The sequence below is a fragment of the Typopeltis vanoorti genome, chromosome 6 (assembly GCF_054136105.1).
Source record: "Typopeltis vanoorti isolate ZY-2024b chromosome 6, IOZ_Tvanoo_1.0, whole genome shotgun sequence".
Classification (NCBI taxonomy): domain Eukaryota; kingdom Metazoa; phylum Arthropoda; class Arachnida; order Uropygi; family Thelyphonidae; genus Typopeltis; species Typopeltis vanoorti.
This window is the reverse complement of record NC_143554.1, coordinates 107480204-107501261: the sequence shown is the minus strand read 5'-3', so window position 1 is coordinate 107501261 and position 21058 is coordinate 107480204. Positions and strand designations below refer to the sequence as shown.

The following is a 21058-nucleotide window of genomic DNA, read 5'->3' as shown; positions in this document are numbered from 1 at the left end:
GTGAACTCATGTGTAGGCAAAAAAAAAAAGGGAAGGAGATGACTTGGGATCAAGAGAAAACAGATTTGAAGAAGGTTCTGGGATGAGTAAGGAGAAAAAGAAATGGCTCAAGGAAAGTATGGAGAAGTCACATCTAATAAGTAGTATCAGTAAAACTTGTTATAGATCCAGGACTATTATGTTTGTATACAAATGCTAGAAGTATAAGAAATAAGGCAAACGAAATAGTCGCATTGATCGAGTCTGTTCATTCAAACATTATTGGAATACGTCATACATGGATGGATGAGGATGACATTGTAACAGGAATAGAGTTGAAAGGGTATGATATATTTTGTGAAGTTAGAAAGGACAAAAAGGGAGGTGAAGTGCTACTGATGACAGAAAAAGAGTTATATTCATACAAGCTAGAGATGCAAGAGGAAAATAATGGCAATAGTTTTGAGGCAGTATGATGTTAGATATAGAATGAATATTTACTTGGATGTTGCTATACACCTGGTAATGTAGATGGTAGTCATTATGAAACATAATCAAATTAGCAAAGCAAATAAGAAAAGGGTGATTTTAATTAGGGTAATATAGACTGAGATGATGAACTAGCAACCACATGTAAAGAAAATTAGTTTCTTGGGTTTTTGAGGGACAACTACCACAAGCAGTATGTAACAGAGGACACACGAGGATTGAGGGTCTTAGATTCGATCATCCTATCAGAGGGTGTTATTAAAATTAAGTGTCAAATCACTCTCCAGTTGGCTAGAGTGACAATGAAGTGATTACCTGGGTGTGAAGATTTCTATGAGGGAAAGGGTATTATGTGGAATTACAAGGCAGATGATTATGAGAAGCTCACTTGCAAGTGTAGCATGGAATGAGGAGTTGGGTGGATAATAAATGTATTCCAAGGGTCAGAAAGTTAGGTGTGAAATGGATGGATGAAGAGATTAAGCATGCAACACAAAGAAAGCAGGCATTACGGAGGCAACATAAGATAAGTAGTAATAATCAATTCCATGAGGAATACAAAGAACAGGAAAGAAGGGCAACTCAGTTGGTAAGGGTTGAAAAAGTGAAGTATGAGCAGCAGTTAGCTAATAAAGCCAAAAAAATCCTAGGGAGTTTTTTTGCTATGTAGCCAGCAAAAAAAAAAAAAAAAAAAAAAAAAAAAAGAAGAATGAGGATGACACTGATTTGAGAAAATAGAATAAGAACTGGTGCAGAGGATATAGTTGAGATGTTTAATCAGCAGTTCATACAGGTTTTTCATTCTTGTGAATGTGACATCATGGAGAGCTTGAGAGTGGTTGATGATGAGGAGAAACTGACTATAAGTGAGCAAGAGGTGTATGGGGAATTGAGCAAATCTGATGTTAATAAGGCTGTGGGACTTCATGATATATCACCATGTATTTTGAAGGAATATACCAGGGATTTGGCATATTTGTTTAATGAGTTACATTGGGTCAACTTCCAAAGGAGTGCAAGGAAGGGAAAATTGTGCCACTTCATAAGGGAGATGACAGAACTCAATCATGAAATTATGCACCAATCTGCCTCAGTTTCTGTGGTTAAGGTGTTAGAGAGGCTGGTGAGAACCAGGATCCATAATTGGGTTGACAATAGTGGTATTATCTATGATGGACAGCACGGATTTGCTAAAGGGAGTTCATGTATTAGTAATCTACTGACTTATTTTGCCACATGATAGTGACTGTCAAACTAGAGCAGATAGGGTTGAATATTAGACTAGTGCATTGGAGTGGGGGATTGGCTCTATGATAGATGTAACCAAGTGGCATATGGGGGAGCAATATCCCAGAAAAGCAAAGTCACTAATTGTGTGATGACCCAATGGTTGCTGTTTAACCTGTATATTAATGATATTGTGGAAGGTTTTTTGGGGGATGTTCAGTTGTTTGAAAATGACTGAAAGTAAGTACAAACTGTGAGGAGTAGTGTAGATGTTCTGGCCTTACAAGAAGACTTGAATAGATTGAGATAATGGGTACATGAGTGAGGATAACAGTTAAATGTCGCAAAATATAAGGTTTTCAAATTTGGAAAAGGAAAATTGAATGTAGAATTTACTCTTGGTGAGAATATATTGTTGGAGGTGGAGGAAATAAGAGATCTTGGCATGATGGTGAATAAGGATCTAAAGTGTAGAAAACACATTGCCAAAATTGTGAGGACAACACGACAAATTCTGACAATGATGCAGAAGACACTAACTTGTAGAAGTAAGGAGATTCTGGTTCCATTGTATAAGGCATTGATTAGGTCACATATGGGCTACTGTGCACAAATTTGGTCACCTAGTTTTCAAAAGGTTGAAGAGATGTTGAAAAGAGTCCAGAGGCGATTGACTAAGGAAGTTTCTCATCTCTGGAATGTTGAGTATGATCAACAGAAGATGCAATTTACTGAGTCCAATGGATAGGATGTGTGAAACGATAGAGACAAATTGGTAATGGATTGCTATAGGATTAACGCTAAAGAGGTTTTTCATAAAATGGTGGGAGATCAGAGAAGAATAGGCCATCCCTGGAAGCTGTATGAGGAAGGTGTGAGCAAGGGAGTGAGAAGCAGGTTTTTTTTCATGGAGATATGTTAATGATTGGAATGCAGTGCCTGAGAGTGTTGTATCTTCAGAGAATTTGAATGTGTTTAAGGCAAGGTATGATGAGCTGTATGTATGACATAGGGATCTCCTAGATAAGTCTTTAACTCCATGGGATTTTAAGAGAATAATAATAATAAGAAGAAGAAACCATACCTGATTAGCATCAACTAATAAAATGACTCCTTGACATGCTGCTAATGAGCGTGACACCTCAAAGTGAAAGTCTACATGACCCTAAAAACACATAAAACATAAATCTTTATTTTAATCTTGCTTAAATGCAATAAGAACCTGATTCATATCAATCGATTACAAAATAGCTGTAATTAATTGTAGTTGATTTTGTATAACTGAACTGTAATAGAATACTTTATGTATAAATAACTATTTATACACAAAAATTTAAAACCAATTTATTTCTACTCTATAAAAAGCCTTAAGTAATAAACATTATAAAATATATTATGTAGAGTTATATGTTTAAGTAATAACTTTAATTCAACATCAAATCTCACACCAAGGTGGAGTATGTAAATACAGCCCTCACTACAGCAATATTGTAGAAACCACAAGAATAATTTGCTGTAGTGAATTTCTTTAAGCATATCATCATAATAGAAGGACAATGAGTCCTTGTACTCCCTGGATGTGTCACGTAATAATAATATTAACCAAGGGGATCAGGCAGGACTTTTCAGTAGTTTGTACAGCTAATGAGTTTGTTATAGTGGTAGTGTTTGCTACACAGAAAGCCTAATATATATTTGGTATGAACTACTGCTAAACTGTACCTCAAAATGTAAACTTAAAGCTAACCAGCTTTAAGTTTACATTTTGAGTAAACTTGTTAAGTTTACTCAAAATGTAAGGTTTACTCAACAGTAAGGCAAAATTTAGCTGGATAACTGTTAAGTTTAGTCAACAGTTATCCAGCTAAATTTACATTTAGCTGGATACTGTTGAGTAAAATTGTAATTGTAGTACTTCACTTATTACATAAAAGTGAAGTACACTGAAAGGAGTATATATCTGAAGGAACAGCAAAATGCTTTCCATGTAAAAGAAAAATATATTTAAAACTTGACAATCAATACATTTAAAATCAGAAGAATAAAAGTTTATTTCACCCATAGAAGGATGAAAAACTTTAATCCTTCTGATCTCTCCCAGGAGATGTACCAAATCAAGTGCACCTACAACATAACTCAGACATAGTGCATTTTGTTTTACCAACCAATCAAGAACAAACTGCCTTACATTTATGAGAAACTGGACTTTTCCAATCATGCTTGAAAATACACCATTCTCTACAACATAACAAAATATGGTCTGAATAGAATTACAACCATGGAATGATGAAATGTAAGCCCTGATTTTAACCTCTTTAATTTTAAACAATGTGCCATAAATTTTAAATACACAGGAATACTTCTGGAACAGAATATTGTCACAGAGAGAGCTTTAAAGTGTATGAAGCTTCTGATTCTACAGAAGTGATGCACATGAAGAAAGCGCCACAGTGTTTTAATTCTATGATAAGACACATCTACATCACAGGAATCAGATGATGGAAAAAACCACATAATGGTTTTCCATCATCATCTAATTTTTGCAATATGAGGGGATTTGCAATTATTGCAATAAGATTGTACCCATAAAAGGGGTGTACAATCTTATCAACAATTTTCTTCCAAATTCTATCTGTAAGATTTGCAATATTGTTAGATCTTATATTTTGGTTTTCTAATACTTAGAACTGCATCAATCCACCTAGATCTTTTTTTTTTTTCGGTCATCAAATACCTTTTGTTAAAATTTTCTCACATATTATGTTTAAGTGACCATACTACTTTATGTGAGCTCTGCACACATATTCCTGTAACTTAACATGAAGTTCCTTCTTAGTGTTGTCATTTTTAGCATGATTCTGCCAATGAACCTAATTTTTCTCAGAACTCTCATATCTATAATGTCTGGTCTGATCAAATGTCACATTTCTAATTCAGCTCTCAGATTTATAAGTTAAAATTAGTTTAAACACTGCTTTGAATATAACTAGTTTAGTGTTTTGACTAATTTCTCTTTTATTTCATATAAATGTATTCGACTGATTCACCACCATACCCACCTATGCTTATTTTGTTACTTTTTTAAAATTCCCTCTTTGTTAAATTTTGCCTAAATAGCTAAAATATTGTACTTTTTTTACAGGTTCTCCATTCAGAATACAGCTGACATTTTCCAGTTTCTACCCACTTTGTCTTTTTTTTTATTTTTTTTTATTATTGCTAATTTGTGCCAAATTTGTCAGAACAGCTATTCAAGTCAATGAATTCTGCAGATAGGCAATGAATTTAAGAGCATATCATCTACATCAAGTAAAGAGTTGATTTTAACATTTATAATCCTGAAATCAGGCATTGTGCCATCCTTCACAACATGAAGGAAATGTAATCCATGTAAATGAATAAGAGTAGACATAGTATTTTAATAATAAGGTGTGACAACCGTTGGCTACTCATATGGAAATATGACTTCTGCATTACTTCAACCTTGGTATCACTTCAGGGTCTGGCTACCACTGATAAGACCTCTATAAAGGTCAAAACCAGTCTGGGTAGTGTCCCATAATGCATAGCATTATACATGTCTATAAGGATATGTGCTTTGCATTATGGGATACTAAGGCAAGTGACGTGAAGCCATTAGCTTCTACATACAAGTTGCCCAGTCCTGAAATTACTTCAGGTGCAAACTTTGTTTGCTCACACTTGGATAAAGGATTAAACCAAGAATATAATTTCTTTTCATCTTTAATTTATACTATGAAAACTTACTCCAATCATCTGGGATTTGACCCACTGATCAGACCTTCTGAATTATGCAGCATAGATACTGTAAAACTTTTATACTTCCGTATTTGAGCATTTCTGGCAAAATATTTACTCCAGCTACCTTTCCACATTTGAGATTTTTGATGGCTTTTCTACTTCAAGCATTGATGTTTACTCCATTTAGGATGTGGTTGACATTTTCAGTGTACCTGCTTGTTTTCATTGTTATTATCTCTGATTTTATTGATTTTCACTAAATTTATTACAGCAGTTTAGTTATGTAATCCTGAAGATCTGTAACAAATTCATTTGAGAGTAAAACATCTGCCTAAAGTAAAGAGCTGAGATTAACACTGATTTTGATACCAGGTTTAATGCCACTTTCCTTCATAATGTGATCCACATAGATTATGAATAATGGTGGAGGTAACATGCACTCATCTCACAATTTAACATTAAATATCTTCGTGTACTTCCTTCAATTCTAACTGCTGACTTACAACTCAAATGGAAACTATGTATTGATGGATATAGTTATACCATTTACACAGTATAACTGTGGTGCTTTGAACTCCTTTTCACTTGTCACCTTGCCATGCCTTTTCCTGATCTACAAAACTTCAATAAGGATCGATGTTATGTTCCCATGATTTCTCAACTATTTGTCTAAGTGAAAATTTGATCCTAATGATCTCTCTTAGCTTGAATTGAGCATGTTTCATGTTTGCATAAATTTTACCTGGAACACCTAGTAGAGTAATTCTTCTTCTACTTTTACATATTCTATGTTTGGTATTTTTACATATGAGAGCAATACTCCATCATCTGAAATTTAACCTTCTCATCATGGCTTCTGAATTATGCAGAGTAGACAGAGTAAAACTTTTATATCTCCATATCTGAGCCTTTCTGGTCTAATAATGAGTAGAATGATTGAGGCATTGGATATGAGAAGTAAGCAAGCAAAAGAGTTGATAGTTGTAATAGGGACAAATGACTTGACTGCAAACAAAGAACACGTCAGATTGAATATCAAGAGGTTGTTGAGATGGATAAAAGATAATAGTGTAACACGAATGGTTGTAAGCGTGTTGCCCAGCTATGACAGTGGTTAGATGAGACAGAGAGCAAGGATTATGAATGATATGTTAATGGAAATGTGTGAGAAGAAAGGAGTGCAGTTTGTTAATATGTGGAATGAGTTTAAAGGATGAAGTAAACTATATAAGAGTGATGGACTGCATTTGAATTCAAATGGAATTTGAATTTGAGTCACTTGAAGAGACTACTGCTGGAAGATAGAGAAGCAAGTGCAGAGAATGAATCTGACCAAGTGGGAAGCAATGTGGAAGAAAGGGAGAGTGAGACAGGAGAGACTAAAGAGGTGGTTACAAATGAAGAAATAAGTGGCATGAGTATAGAGAATGAGAGAACAGGTGTGCAAGACAGACAGGGAAACAGGGAGGCTCATGGTGGGCAAGGAATACAGCATGAGAAAGGCTGATGCTCCAAGAGGATGTGAACACATAAGTAGACAAAAAGGGAAGGGGATAACCTGGGATCAAGAGGAAAAAACAGTTGGATTTGAAGAATGTTCTAAGATGAATAAGGAGAAAAAGAAATGGCTCAAGTAAAGCATGGAGAAGTCACATAAAATAAGTGGTATCAGTAGAACTAGCTATAGATCAGGAATGAGCTGCTGCATTTGTATACAAATGCAAGAAGTGTAAGGAATAAGGCAAATGAAATAGTTGCATCAATTGAGTCTGTTCATCCAAGAATTGTTGGAATAAGGGAGACATGGTTGGATGAGGATGACATCCTAATAGGAATAGGGATGTGCCAGTGGTTTTAAGGCAGTATTCTGTATGAGAGAGAGAGACGAACAGAACGAAATACTTAGCTGGATGTCATTATAGACTTGGTAATGGAGATGGTAGTGACTGAAATGTATAATAAATTAGCCAAGCAAATAAGAAAGGGGTGATTATTATGAGCGATTTTAACTATAGCAATATATTATATACTGGGACGGTGAGATAGCAACTGGAAGTAAAGAAAATGAGTTTCTTGAATTTTTTAGGGACATCTACCCCAGACAGTATGTAACAGAGGGCACACAAGGATTGAGGGTCTTGGATTTGATCATCTTATCAGAGGATGTAATTATAAATGAGGTGTCAAATCACCCTCCAGTTGGTGAGAGTGACCATGAAGTGATTACCTGGGTGGTTGCTAGCAGTATGAGGACCTCTGTGAGAAAAGAGTACATGTGGAACTACAAGGGTAATGATTATGAAGAGCTCAGGAGACAGCTTGCAGGTGTAGCGTGGAATGAGGAGTTAGCTGGAAAAGAGATCAATGCAGCTTGGGTGATATTTAAGAACTGTCTAAATGTATTCCAAGGGTCAGAAGATTAAATAAGATAGGTATGAAATGGATGGATGAAGAGATTAAGCATGCAATACAAAGAAAGCAGGCATCATGGAGGCAATAAATTCCATGAGGAGTACAAAGAAAAAGAAAGAAGGATGACTCAGTTGGTAAGGGTTGCAAAAGTGAAGTATGAGCAGCAGTTAGCTAATTAAGCCAAAAAAGAATTTGGTAGCTCTTTCAATATGTAGCCAACAAAAAAAAAAAAAAAAAAAAAGAATGATTATGAAAGAATAATAGTGACTCGAGAAAATGGTATAAGATAACTGTGGCAGAAGATATAGTGGAGATACTTAATGAGCAGTTCATAAAGGTGTTTCATTCTTGTGAATGTGTCATTGTGGTTTGAGAGCAGTTGATGATGGGGAGGAGAGACTGACTAAGTGAGCAAGAGGTATATGGAGAATTGAGCAAACTTGATGTTAATATAGCTGTGGGCCTTGATAATATATCACCACATATTCTGAAGAAATGTGTCAGGGAGTTGGCATCTGCTTGACATGTTTTTAATATTGGTCTTGCACTGGTTCAAGTTCCAAAGAAGTGGAAAAAGGGCAAGATTGTGCAGCTTCATGAGGGTGGTGATAGAACTCAGGCATCACATTATAGGCCTATCTGTGTGTCAGGTGTTGGAGAAGCTGGTGAAGATCCAGAATTGGGTTGACAACAAAAGTATTATTTTTGATGGACAGCATGGATTTGATAAAGGGAGGTCATGTTTTAGTAATCTATTGCCTTATTACAATAATGAGACATCTGCAATGAATGAGGGAGATGAATACACAGTACTATACTTAGATTATGCAAAAAAAGCTTTTGATAGATTACTGCATGATAATTTGATAGTCAAACTAGATCGGATGGGGTTGGATATTAGATTAGTGCATTGGATCGGAGACTGGCTATCTGATAGGTATCAGCAAGTTGTGTATGGTGGGGGGAGCAATATTCTGGAAGAGGAAAGTCACTAGCAGCGTGCCTCACGGGTCTGCTTTAGGGCCATTGCTGGTTAACCTATATGTTAATGATATTGGGGAAATTCAGTTGTTTGCAGACGATGTAAAGTTGGGATGAACCAAGAAGAGTAGAGAAGATGTTGTGGCCTTACAAGAAGACTTGAATAGATTGAGGAAGGGGGTACGGGAATGGGGACACAAGTTCAATATTGCAAAATGTAAGATTTTAAAATTTGGGAAACAAAGATGGGATGTAGAACTCACGCTTGGTGGTGATATATTGTTAGAGGTGGAGGAAATAAGATATTGGGGTGATAGTAGATAAGGATTTGAAATTTAGGGAACAACTTGCCAAAATTGTGAGGACAACACAAAGAATTCTGGGAATGATGCAGAGGACACTAACTTGTGGAAATAAGGAGATTCTTGTTCCACTGTATAAGGCTCTGATTAGGCCATACATGGACTACTCTGAACAGATTTGGTCACCTGGTTTTCAAAATGATGAAGAGATGTTGGGAAGGGTCCAGAGTGATCTCTGTAATGTCGAATGTGAGGAAAGATTGAGAAGATGCAATGAGTCTAGTAGATAGGAGGAGGGGGGGGTGATATGATATAGACCTACAAGTTGGTAAGGGGTTTTTATAGGATCAATGTTGAAGAGGTTTTTACGAAAACGGTGGGAGATCAGGGGGAGAACCGGAGATCATCCCTGGAAGCTGTATAAGGAGGGTGAGAAGCAGGGTTTTTGCATGCAGAGTTATGAATGATTGGAATGCCTTGCCTGAGAGGGTGGTGTCTGCAGAGAATTTGAGTGTGTTTAAGGCACGGTATGATGAGCTGTGGGTATGACAAAAGGTCCTGCTGAATGAGTCTTTGACTCCGTGGGGTTTTAGAATAATAATATTATTATTATTATTATCTTCTCCAGCTGTCTTTCAATATTCTGGATTTTTGATGGCTCTTTCGACTGAAGTACTGATATGTACTTCTGAATGTATGCCTCTTGAATAATATTCTATGACTTCTTGTTTCAATTAACAATCTTTCAAAGTAATTACTCAATACATCTAAAATATCTGTCTTCAGTTTGTCACCTTTACCATCAGATTCCTTTCGCATCACTCTTCAATTTCTATATCAACTTCAATTTTTCTACAGGCTTCAGAACATTTTACTACCTTCATGATATTTATCTCCATCTTCTTATCAAAGTCTTCTCTTCCATGAACTTTTGCTTAGGTACCTTGACACACTGCTTTGCTCTCTTACATTTTTCATTGTATTCTGTCAGAGCACATGCCATCTTAATTGCTGGAATTTTTGATATGCCTGCATCTTTTCAAGGACTGTGTCAAACTTCCTAAGTCCCTATGGAGTTCTGATTATTTTTCTCCTTATAATTTTACTACATGCCTCCATGGCAGAAGTAAATTATGTTTTCATCAGTTTCCCATTGTCTCCAAGGTTCTTTTTCTTGGTCCTTGTTTTCAAATTGTTTGGTCTGCAGTTCCCTTCTGAAAGCTGCTTAATTGATTATTTTTTAAAACTTTTCCACATTTCTTTCTAATATAAATTCATTTTTATTCTGCTGAAAACCAAATGGTGATCGCTTCCTATTTCAAATCCCCTGCATGCACTTTTGTCTTAAAGAAGTGTGACTGTAACATAACCAATGAGACTGAGACTTTTCGTATTTCTTGTGTCTTTCTCTCTGTAAATTTGTGTGCATCTATGTTGAAATATGATGTTAATAATGCTTAATTCATGTCCTGAACAAAAATCCAGCAAGTATTTATCATCATTATTATTATTAGCCTTTCTTGTAGAAAGGTTTATACGCTAGTTAAACATGATAACTAAATACTTAAGGAATTGACAACATACACTAGAAATATAAATTAAATCAACTTTAATATATACTTTCCGATATTTTGGCAACGTCACGTTGCCATCTTCATGGGAACTTAAGATAAAGACACATGCACAAAAGTACTACATAACAGCAAATGAAAAATGAAGCGAGTAAGCAACCATTTTCCTAAAGTCCTGATGGTGCCCCCTGGCGGGCTATATTAGGTGTTCTTGGCCTTTGGGCTGAAGTTCTTCTGATATATGTTTCCAAAATTTGGGGAAGTCTCATGCATCCAAATGTGCACGTGTCTTATAAAGACATGTGCATGTGTCTTTATCTTAAGTTTCCATGAAAATGGCAATGTGACGTTGTTGAAATATCGGAAAGTATATATTAAAGTTGATTTAATTTATATTTCTAGTGTACGCTGTCAATTCCTTAAGTATTTAGTTATCATTATTATTATTAGCCTCGTTCTTTATTCCCGATTTTTCCAAGACATTTTCTGTTTGGTATTCAATTCCATATTTTGATGTTTAGAATTCCAAGAAGGGCCCTTTGTTAGTTGCCTCTAATGACTCAAAAAATTTCTACATTTCTTCCTAGAACCTTCTGTGGAATCATAAGTACAAATAAATCTCATTGTCCAATTTTAATGTTTACCCACATCCCTATACTTGAAATTACCTGTCATTCAAGATGATTATCTTCATGGCTAGTGTTGAATACTATAGCTAAATCCTTTTCCTAATCACAATTACCCAAATATAAAAGTTGTAGTTGTAATTTAGAAGAATGTAACCTATTCTTGTGTTCAATTCAATAATACCAATTATGTCATTTATGGTACATTTCTTCTAACTATTCCAATCTTTAATTCTGATAATCTATTTGTTCTGGTTCCTTGACAAAAACAGCAGGGGCTTTGTTTAACCAGATGATGCTCCTGTCAGCATGACATTATCATTTTGTACCATTGTTTTGCTTAAGCCAATATAGAATACAATTTGGTTTGCTAAATCCCAAGCTGCCAGCACCATCCTTGTTCAGTCAGTATCCAGGTAGATACCTACTAATGCAGTACACAAAGAGTAGGTGACAAATGGACATTAGGTTAGAATCTCCAATTATTTCTCCACATTCTTTAAAATGTCTATGTAGAAGTTTCTTCTGTTATCTAGTTTGACCCTTAAATGATCCCATGGTTTCTCAGTATGTAACATAACAATTCATGATTAGCTCTATTCAGATATCCATTAAGAATGAACAAGTTGTAGAGAAGGTCAAGTTCTTTTTTAATCATTGTTTACTAAAAGACAAAGAGCTCAGTTTTTAACATGGAATAATTTTTTTGTTTGGTAATATAACTTGGAAGATTTTAATAACTTCTTGTCTTTTCCTATGCAAGAAGTTATTAAATGTAACTATCACCATTACAAAACCAAATTCACTATCAAAATGGATAAGATCAACCAACACCCCTTTCTTGACATTAATATATATGTTAATGTCCCAAATCCAATCAGTTTGTGAATCAGCTCATCACACCTTGGCCAAACTGATTAGCCAAAGTCCAAAAATAAGGAGAATGTCAAGTCTGTTCTTATCATCAGATCAGGCTGGCCAATTCTAGTAATGGCCAGAGACTACTAGCCACTGCTGGTGAAAATAAGTTTTTTTTTTTATTTTTTTAATAATCTTATTTTGAAATATTTTGGAAAGATATTTGTGTTTTGCCCACTAAAAATTCTTTTATCTGTACCAAAATCTAAAAGAAAATATTATAATTAATAATGATATTAACAAGTAACTGCAAAGTTCCATTAATTTGTTGAACTCTTTTTATATAAAACTATACCTGTACTTATTATGAGATGACAATTTTGATGAACTCTACAGTTTGTTTAAAACTTTTCCAAGAAATTCTAGTTTATTGAACACTTAAAAGAAAACTCTACACTTTGATGACCATTTTTAATAGTACTGGTACTTCTCACAATAACAAAGAATTTGTTAAACTCTAAAGAAAACTACAGTTTTTTTTGGACATTTTAAAACAGATAATCTACCTTCATATTTACGAATTCAGGGACACAAAACACACACATGTTGAAATTATTATTTTACTAATTATTAATAAAATAACATTTGACGTTTTGACCCCTGTATTGAGGTCATCATCATCAGAAGGATACATGTGTACAGGGAACCAAGCTACATGCTCTTGCACTCTATAAAGGTAAATTAAATCTACGCTGTTAATTAATCTGTTTCTTCGCCTAACCTCTAGTGATAATTAAATACGATAAAAGTAAAAATAATAATAAAATTTAAAAAAAAAATTAAATAAATAAAAATAAAATAAATTAAAATAAAATAAATTAAAAAAATTTAAATAATTAATAAATAAAAAACTACAATAAACTCTGATAAAGTTCTCATGTACTAATATTCTTCTGGATTTGTATAGTTCAAGTTGCTATTGAATGTTAAGGAAAAAAAAACACTTCAAGTTTTCTTGTAGTGGGATTCTTCTTTGGCTTGTTCTGGTTGCTATATGCAAATGGGTACTCCACATTCTTGGAATTGTTAGGTCATCATTTTTGTTCAGATCTGGATTATGTTTGAGCATTTCACATGCTTCTTTAAATTTCCTCTTGAACCAGGTTTTGGTGCGGTGTAGGGACTTGGTGTTTTCCCAATCAATTCTGTGGTATGTTTGGAGTGCGTGGTCAGAAAGGCCAGTTTTCCAAAACGGAGGTATTTAATGTGTCGTTTGTGTTTGTCCTTCCTAATTGGGATAGTTCGCCCTGTTTCCCCTTAAAAGAAAGATAATCTACCTACTTATTACAACATGATGTGCTTTTGTGGCATTTGGACTTGCACAACAGTTTTAGAGCTCTGCATTTATATGTTTGTTGAGCACTTCTGAGTGCAGCTGCACTAATGTAACAGTTTATGATTAGCTCTATTTGGATACCCATTAAGAGGTGAACAAGTTGTAGAGAAGGCTTTATATACTTCTTGCTGATGAGAAAAAATTCACTTCTAGCATGTTTTTGGTAGCATGCCATGCTCTGTTCCCAGATTGTATAAACCATCTTTGACTCTCATAACCACCAAATTCCACACTTATTAGTTCACCACAGCATCTGTTGACATCAGGCATGTACATATCCACAGATCACATGAACAAGCTGTTCACAAGAATGGACAGCTTGAGCCTACCATTAAGTGCTGCTTGGTTAATATTCATAAGCTCTGTCTTGTTTTCATCATTTGTTTTGTCATCACTTTCAATGTTCATGACATTCATGCTACTTTCCATTTCTTCTTCTGCTCTCTCTAGATCATCTGTTACAAGCTTGCCCACAATGTCGTCTGGTAGATGAAGTGCTTGAACCACCTTCAGCTTTGCAACCAAACAAGGCCTCATAAAAGTGACTGCTGTGTACTTCTGTGGTATACAGAAATATACAGTAGTCACTTCTGTGGTACAAGTGAAAATTGAATAAATTTAAGACCTTGAGCCTAACATTGTGATTCATTTGTTTACACTCATGTCATAATCTTGTTCTGAATGTCTTGGTTGATTCTTTCTACAGAACTAAGGTTCTGTAGAAAGAATCAACCAAGACAAGAAAGAATCAACCTCTGTCTCGGTTTACCATATAATCTTTAGTTCAGGCCAAATAAGTTCATTTATTACTTCATTTACAAACTATCGCTTTTCCATTGTCATATTGTAACATACTTAGGGCTCTAATAACAGCAAAAATATCCAGCAGGTATTATGCAACTTCTGCTCTTTGTTTTTAGGTGGTTGTAAAAACACAAATTTTGTGAAGTAATCCTGATAATTAAGTATGAACATCAATATTCTCAATCAGAACAACTGCTGATTGAGAATATTAATGTATTCTCAATCAGCATTACTTTGCATGTTGATAAGATCAACTTGACATTTCGAGTTAAATTTATTAAAATCCACAGGCTTAGAAACTACACCTTTGTGAGGAATGAACATCGCTATCTGACAGAGTTTGCAAAGAAGTAGATATAATGTGATGAATTCTTTAGTAATGATGGAAGTTTGTAATGATGTAAATTTTTCATGTAATATTATTATATCCTGTACACCCCTTGAGGGTATATATATCAGGAATTTTATGATGTGACCCCCCCCCCCCCAAGGACTCATCGTGGGAGGACACACTACTCCCCAATACAACTCGTCTTCTCCTCTACTTAATCTTAAAGGTTAAAATACAGTATGTGAAGGGGACTTTCAAACCTCCTGTAAAATTAAAAAGTACACTCAGCTCATCTAAAGATCTGATTTGGAGCTTTTCATTACCTTGCCTGCCCATGGGTTTGCAAAATCCAGTGCATCTCCAACTTACCCAACATAGGGGAAACACGACAATTCCAACAAGAAAAGACAAACACAAATGCCACACTGAATTCCTTCTCTATGGTAAAATATGACTGTCAGACACTCCAAACATGTCACAAAATTAACTGGAAAGACATCAAGTCCCTACATCCCTAGACTACACCAAAACAGGCTTGAAAGAAAATTCAAGGAAGCTTGTGAGATGCTGATTCATCATCCTAATCTCAACAAGCAAATATCACAGCTTCTATCATATTCAGACGCCTAGTTCGATTGCAAAGATTTGGGATGTGCAGATTTCAGAGCAACATAATAGGAACACCTATTTCATGACCAGGCAATCCAGATGGATTAAGTAAATTTAAAAATTCCATGGGGAAAATGAACTGCATCATCTACATTCACAGAAGTATCTATTGATTTGTAAATGCTAAAAGATCCATTAACCCTATTAAGAACCAACTCTTTCATTACTGACATGCCATCATTTCGAAGAAGAGGATGGCTCTCTCCCTGAACCAAGAAGGTGACTTTTCTGTTATGTTCTCAATTTGTTCAATATGCAGAACAGTTCGCCTGCAGTTTGGACAATTTTCCCAATATTTAGGTGTATTAATATAATTTTTCCGTCTGTTCATTGTACTTCACCACTGCCAATTTTTAACACAATTCTGAGGAGGAGGGACGTTTTGAGAGAAAACTTCTCTATATCAATACCATAGTGACAATTTCTTAAGGCAGGCATTCACTTCTTCCACCCTGGTTCTGTGGGATATGACGGCCAGTGTTTGTCAAAAATCACAAGCAAATAAAACAGTTATTTCACCCATTCTTCGATCATCTGATCTGATATCCCTCAGTGTTCTGTCAACCACTTCAACAGATGTTTTATGGGACATGGTACATTCATTCCAAACAATCAAAGAAACCTTTTGTAATAATTTCAACAATTACTTTGTTTTGATATATTGCACATAAGTATATCATTAGTCACATTTGTAAGTGGTACTTTGAAAGTAGAATGAGCAGTTTGACCACCTTGCAATAGACTAGCTGCTATACCTGAGGATGCCACAGCCAGAGAGATTTTACCTTGGCTTCTCAACTTAGCTAATAACAAATTTAGTAAAAATGTTTTTCCAGTACCACCTGGAGTATCCAAGAAAAATAGTTTCCCTGATTGATTTTCACAGCTTGTTAAAATATCAAAAAAAACTTCAGCTTGATCTGAAGTTAATGATTGTTCATGTCGACTAAATAACTCATAAAGTTCATTGAAATTGTATGATATTTCATGGATTAAATCTGTATCTAGAGACAAAGGAATGTTCGGTACTGGAAGACTGAAATCTTCCTGGCTGGTCTTGAGGTTTGTTAGGCTTCAAAATTGGTATGATTGTGGCTGTCTCCAGTCTTTTGGAGCTTTTCCTTGTTTTAGACTATGGTTGTATAGGTGAAGTAGCCAATCTAGGGCTAGGGGAGGAAGATGCATGATTATAATTCTTTGTATGTTATCTGGTCCACATGATTTATTTATATCTAGTCTCTCCAAGGTATCTCTCAATTCAGAGATTGTAAATGGGTCCTAGAATACTTTGTTTTTATATTTTGGGGAATTTGTAGTGTTTTTCTGCTGTTGAGCCTGTTTGCTAGTATTCATCTCTATTTTGCTTATACAGTATTTTGAAAATGAAAGACCAAGGCATTTGTGATCTCTCTCTCTGTCTCCAATTTTGATATTTCCATCCGGGTCTTTTAACATGTTAGTCTCACTTGCCTTTGGTAGGTCTCTTTGTAAATTAGCAGTCAGTTTCCAAAGTTTGGTATCTGAAGTGTTTGGATTTAAGTCGTGACAAAATTCTTGCCATCTAACATATTATTGTAACATAACATGTTATATTTTTGTTTAATTTCAGAATTTGTCTTGTAGTCAATCCTGGTTTCTGGAGAGCTTCCAATTTTTAAGATGTTAAATAATTCATTTCTTTTAGTTATTTTACTGACAAGTTCCTGGTGAACCTTTCTGTAGTTTGAAATAACTACACAAAAAGAGACTGTTCAACTAATGAGTGCTCATTTTGCTAAAATCTATTAATCTGATATACTCAATTCAATGCTACCTCTAGCTACATGAGGTAGCATTGAATTGAAACTCAGAATCTGCAAGAAGGTCTATGAGAAAGTACTAGAGTTGTTGCATAAACTGAATAAGAATTTGGCAATGACTAATGGGATATCAGTTAAAGGTTAAAGATGGAGCTTTAACCTTTAGCATAGGTTAAAGCTCCATCTTTAACCTATGCACCATCTTTAATATGCTTATTTAGTAGTTTATAACATGTTTGTTTTACAAGATATTAAAAGCAGCTAATTTTCAAAACATTTTTGTGTCAAGTTGAAGAATTCGACTTAATGTTTAACCACGCTTTTGAAAGAGCAACTGCTTCATTAACGAATGAAGCTAAATAATGGCAATACCGGCATTTGGCATTAGTATCTATTATCTGGAATCTTAGTAAACAGTGAAAAACTGTTTTCCATTTGTCACTGTCTAAGATTCCAACTAATAATACCGATTCACATAGCAATTTAAAAAAATAATGGCATGTATAGTCAATTCTTGCTATAGCAAAGTTGGGAGGACTAAAGCAATGGTGTATTATAACAAATCATGATTTGTTAAGGACTAAAAGGAATAGTTTGTTATAACAGAAAGTTTGCTATGGTGAATTTCCTTTACTTTTGATGGAAATTTTCAGTGGTATGTTATGAGCAATTTTACTGTGATAGTTGGCTATAGTAACAGTTGACTATTATTTTATTAAAAAATTTACTTGTGACAATTCTTACAGGAGTATCAATAAGGTTAAGCAAGTATGTTTCTCCCTTATAATCATAAAATAACGATGCAGTCTGTGCCTTAACTGTAATTCCTCGTTCTTTCTCCACTGGAAGTTTATCAAGGAACTGTTGATAGTTGTCACTTTTTGAAATTGTACCTGGAACATTGATTAAAATTAGTATGTAAATATAAAAATTATTAGTCAGTAATAGTTAATTAAAAGCATGTATGTTTTTTCTAATTAACTATCAAAGAAATAATGCAATCAAACATTTGCATTATTTCTAATTAACTATCAAACAAATAATGCAAATGCTTGATTTAATCTATATTGTTTTGAAAACCAATGAGAGTTTCATATAGCAAACTCATAAGAGGAAGATCTGTTTATTAACACTAACATAATTAATAGGCTTAATGTAGAAAATATACATATAAAATTAAATCAGCTAACACCTTTTATTCCTCGCCTACTCTCTACAGGAAGTAGGTGAGGGCAGTTTAGCCCTATCTAACTTTTGGAGACTGAGGGCAGTTCAATATCCACTCGTAAACAATCAAATATAGTTAGGCAACAATAAATTTCTTTTAGCATAACATTACGGCGTTTGGTTAGTTTACAAATGAACTATGTTTGAATCTAATTACTTTTAAAACTTTCTTAGGCATTTTTGTTTTAAATAATCATTTATTATTTTGCTTAGAAATGCACATTACTTCTTATTTCGAACCCTCTAAACATTCTTGTATTCTGTACCGCTTTGATGACATCCTATATAAAATATAATTAACATAAACAATATTAAACACCATAATTGTGAATGTAAACACATCGAATCAGTTTAAGACACAGTTAGATGAGCCTTGTGTATGTGTCTCTGACTTCATTGAGGCCAGTTGTTAATAATAAATAATAATAATCAATAAGACTTTTTATGCTATCTACATTTGCTCTCTACTTTATGTTAGTATCAGTTTTACCATTGATGGTCTTTGCTAGTATTCATCTCTATTTTGCTTATACAGCATTTTGAAAATGAAAGTCAACTCCCCAATTTATGGAAATGTTTTCCATAAATTGGGGAGTTGATTCCTAGTATGCTGTTTTAGGTCACTGAAAGAGCTTTTTTTTTCTTTATCAAGTTCTTGACAATGACTCAAAAAATTCCTCTACTTCATTCCTGTTATTCATAAATGAATAGTCACTGTCAAATATAAATTTGTTTCAGTAACTTGACTTGATGTTGGCTTCTATTAAAAAAATGTGGGGGCAGGGGTGAAATGCAAATATGATATTTGGGCTTTGAAACTTCTAAATGAAAGTTCTAAAATATTATTATTATTCAGGCCTCCATGGAGTCAAAAGACTCATCGTGGGAGGTCCTTCCTAAGAAACACAAAGTCTATCGAGACTTATCGAGGAGAGGTCCCCCCCCCTAAGAAACACAAAGTCTCTCATACCACTCCTTAAACGCATTGACCGTTCTCGCTCTCACCACTCCATCAGGCAATGCATTCCATGGTTCAACCACTCTCCATGCAGAATTGCAAAAAAGGCACCTCCATAGTTCTCTGATGCCCTTTGGTTCAAAACCTGTCTGGGATGTCAAGAACCTCTATGAGAACTAACCGAAAATTAGTTAACTGGTCATGTATGGAGGTGGCAGGGTTTTCATTGAGCCAGCATGTCCCTGGCTCAAAGTTAACACTTTCTGCAAATAAAGAAACTCATTCCATCTCTTACTATTATTCTTGAGGGAATTCTCAAATCTTCAGCAATGGCCAAGATCACCCAATTTAGCCCACTAAGGAGTTCTTAGGAATCTCAAACCAACTTTGGCTTCCCTTCTCCAACTTAATTTATCTAATGTTAGTGATTATGTGCACACAGCACTGTTCTGTGATCTCTGATGATGGCAATTTGACTTTGTCAAAATACTGAAAGTATTAATTAAAGTATTGTAATTGATATTGTATATGCTATAATTTCCTCAAGAATAATAATTATGAATAGCCAATGTATAAGCCTTTCTAGCAGAATCATCCTACATCTGTATAAATAATTATCAAAAAAATTACCTACTCCAGAACACACACACACACACACACACACACACACACACACACACACACACACACACACACACACACACACACACACACACACACACACATACACACACAAAATATCAAGAACACTGTTTTAGAAGAAAAACACAACTTACTGCTCGAAATACAATGTTCTGTCTTCATCTCATCCATAGGAAAAATAAGCACAGGATTAAATAAATAAACTGCAGACAAAACTACTACTGGAATTTACCCTTTCCAAACTTGAGCTGCTGATTAATTATTCCTTTATAATAAAAACAATATCTGAGGCCTTGTTCTAGATTTTTATCTTTTGGTAGTTATACGCCATTTCAAAGAAATCAGTACTTTCATATAAATTCATAGGTCTCCAAAATATTCCTATAACCCTTTCTTCCTTCACAAAATGGTTTTCTTTTTGTTTTGTTTCCTTTTGTTTCCTTTGCTGTCCACACTGTCCCAAAATCTGCACATGCATGTACAAGCTTCAAACTGCCAGAATTGGCCAAAATATAGTGCAGTACTTGAAATATGAATATTGCCACCTCCATGCATTTTCTTCGCCACCATTACAACTGCCAAAGTTAGCAACACTTTAAAACATAAACTAAAGTTACAAAACATTTTAATAACATTTTACAAATTATCATTATTTATTATTTTTGTATGGGCAACTCCATGGAGTCCACAGACTCATCACGGGAGAGTCAACTATCCACAACCTATCTTACCTCCCCCTTATACCTATTGACATGGTATAAGGAGTATAGGTTGCTAGAATCACAACTGATTCTAGCAATCTATTCCCATTCACAACTCTGCAAGCAAAAAATCTAGTCCTTGCACTGCTACTAACCACACCTTTATTTAACGTCCAGGGATGACCTCTTGTTCTGCCACATATAGCTAAGTGCTGAAACATTTCCCCTGCATCAATCCTATAAAATCCTTTAAATAATTTAAATGTTTCTATCATATCCCCTCTATTTTGCCTATCAACCACTGCAATCCACACATCTTTAATC

General features: G+C 34.7%; 1 protein-coding gene across 2 annotated transcripts in view; it reads right to left on the bottom strand.

Annotated features, from left to right (window-relative positions):
- Positions 1-21058, bottom strand: part of waw (Translation factor waclaw) — a 192376-nt gene that overhangs the window by 136388 nt on the left and 34930 nt on the right. The window contains exons 4-5 of one of the 2 annotated variants that reach the window (XM_090393583.1): positions 17951-18099; positions 2780-2860 (exon numbers count right to left, since the gene is read on the bottom strand). In XM_090393583.1, the coding sequence (XP_090249709.1) occupies positions 2780-2860; positions 17951-18099 (230 nt within the window). The remainder of the gene's footprint in view (positions 1-2779; positions 2861-17950; positions 18100-21058) is intronic. The other variant, XM_090393584.1, reaches the window with a different exon arrangement.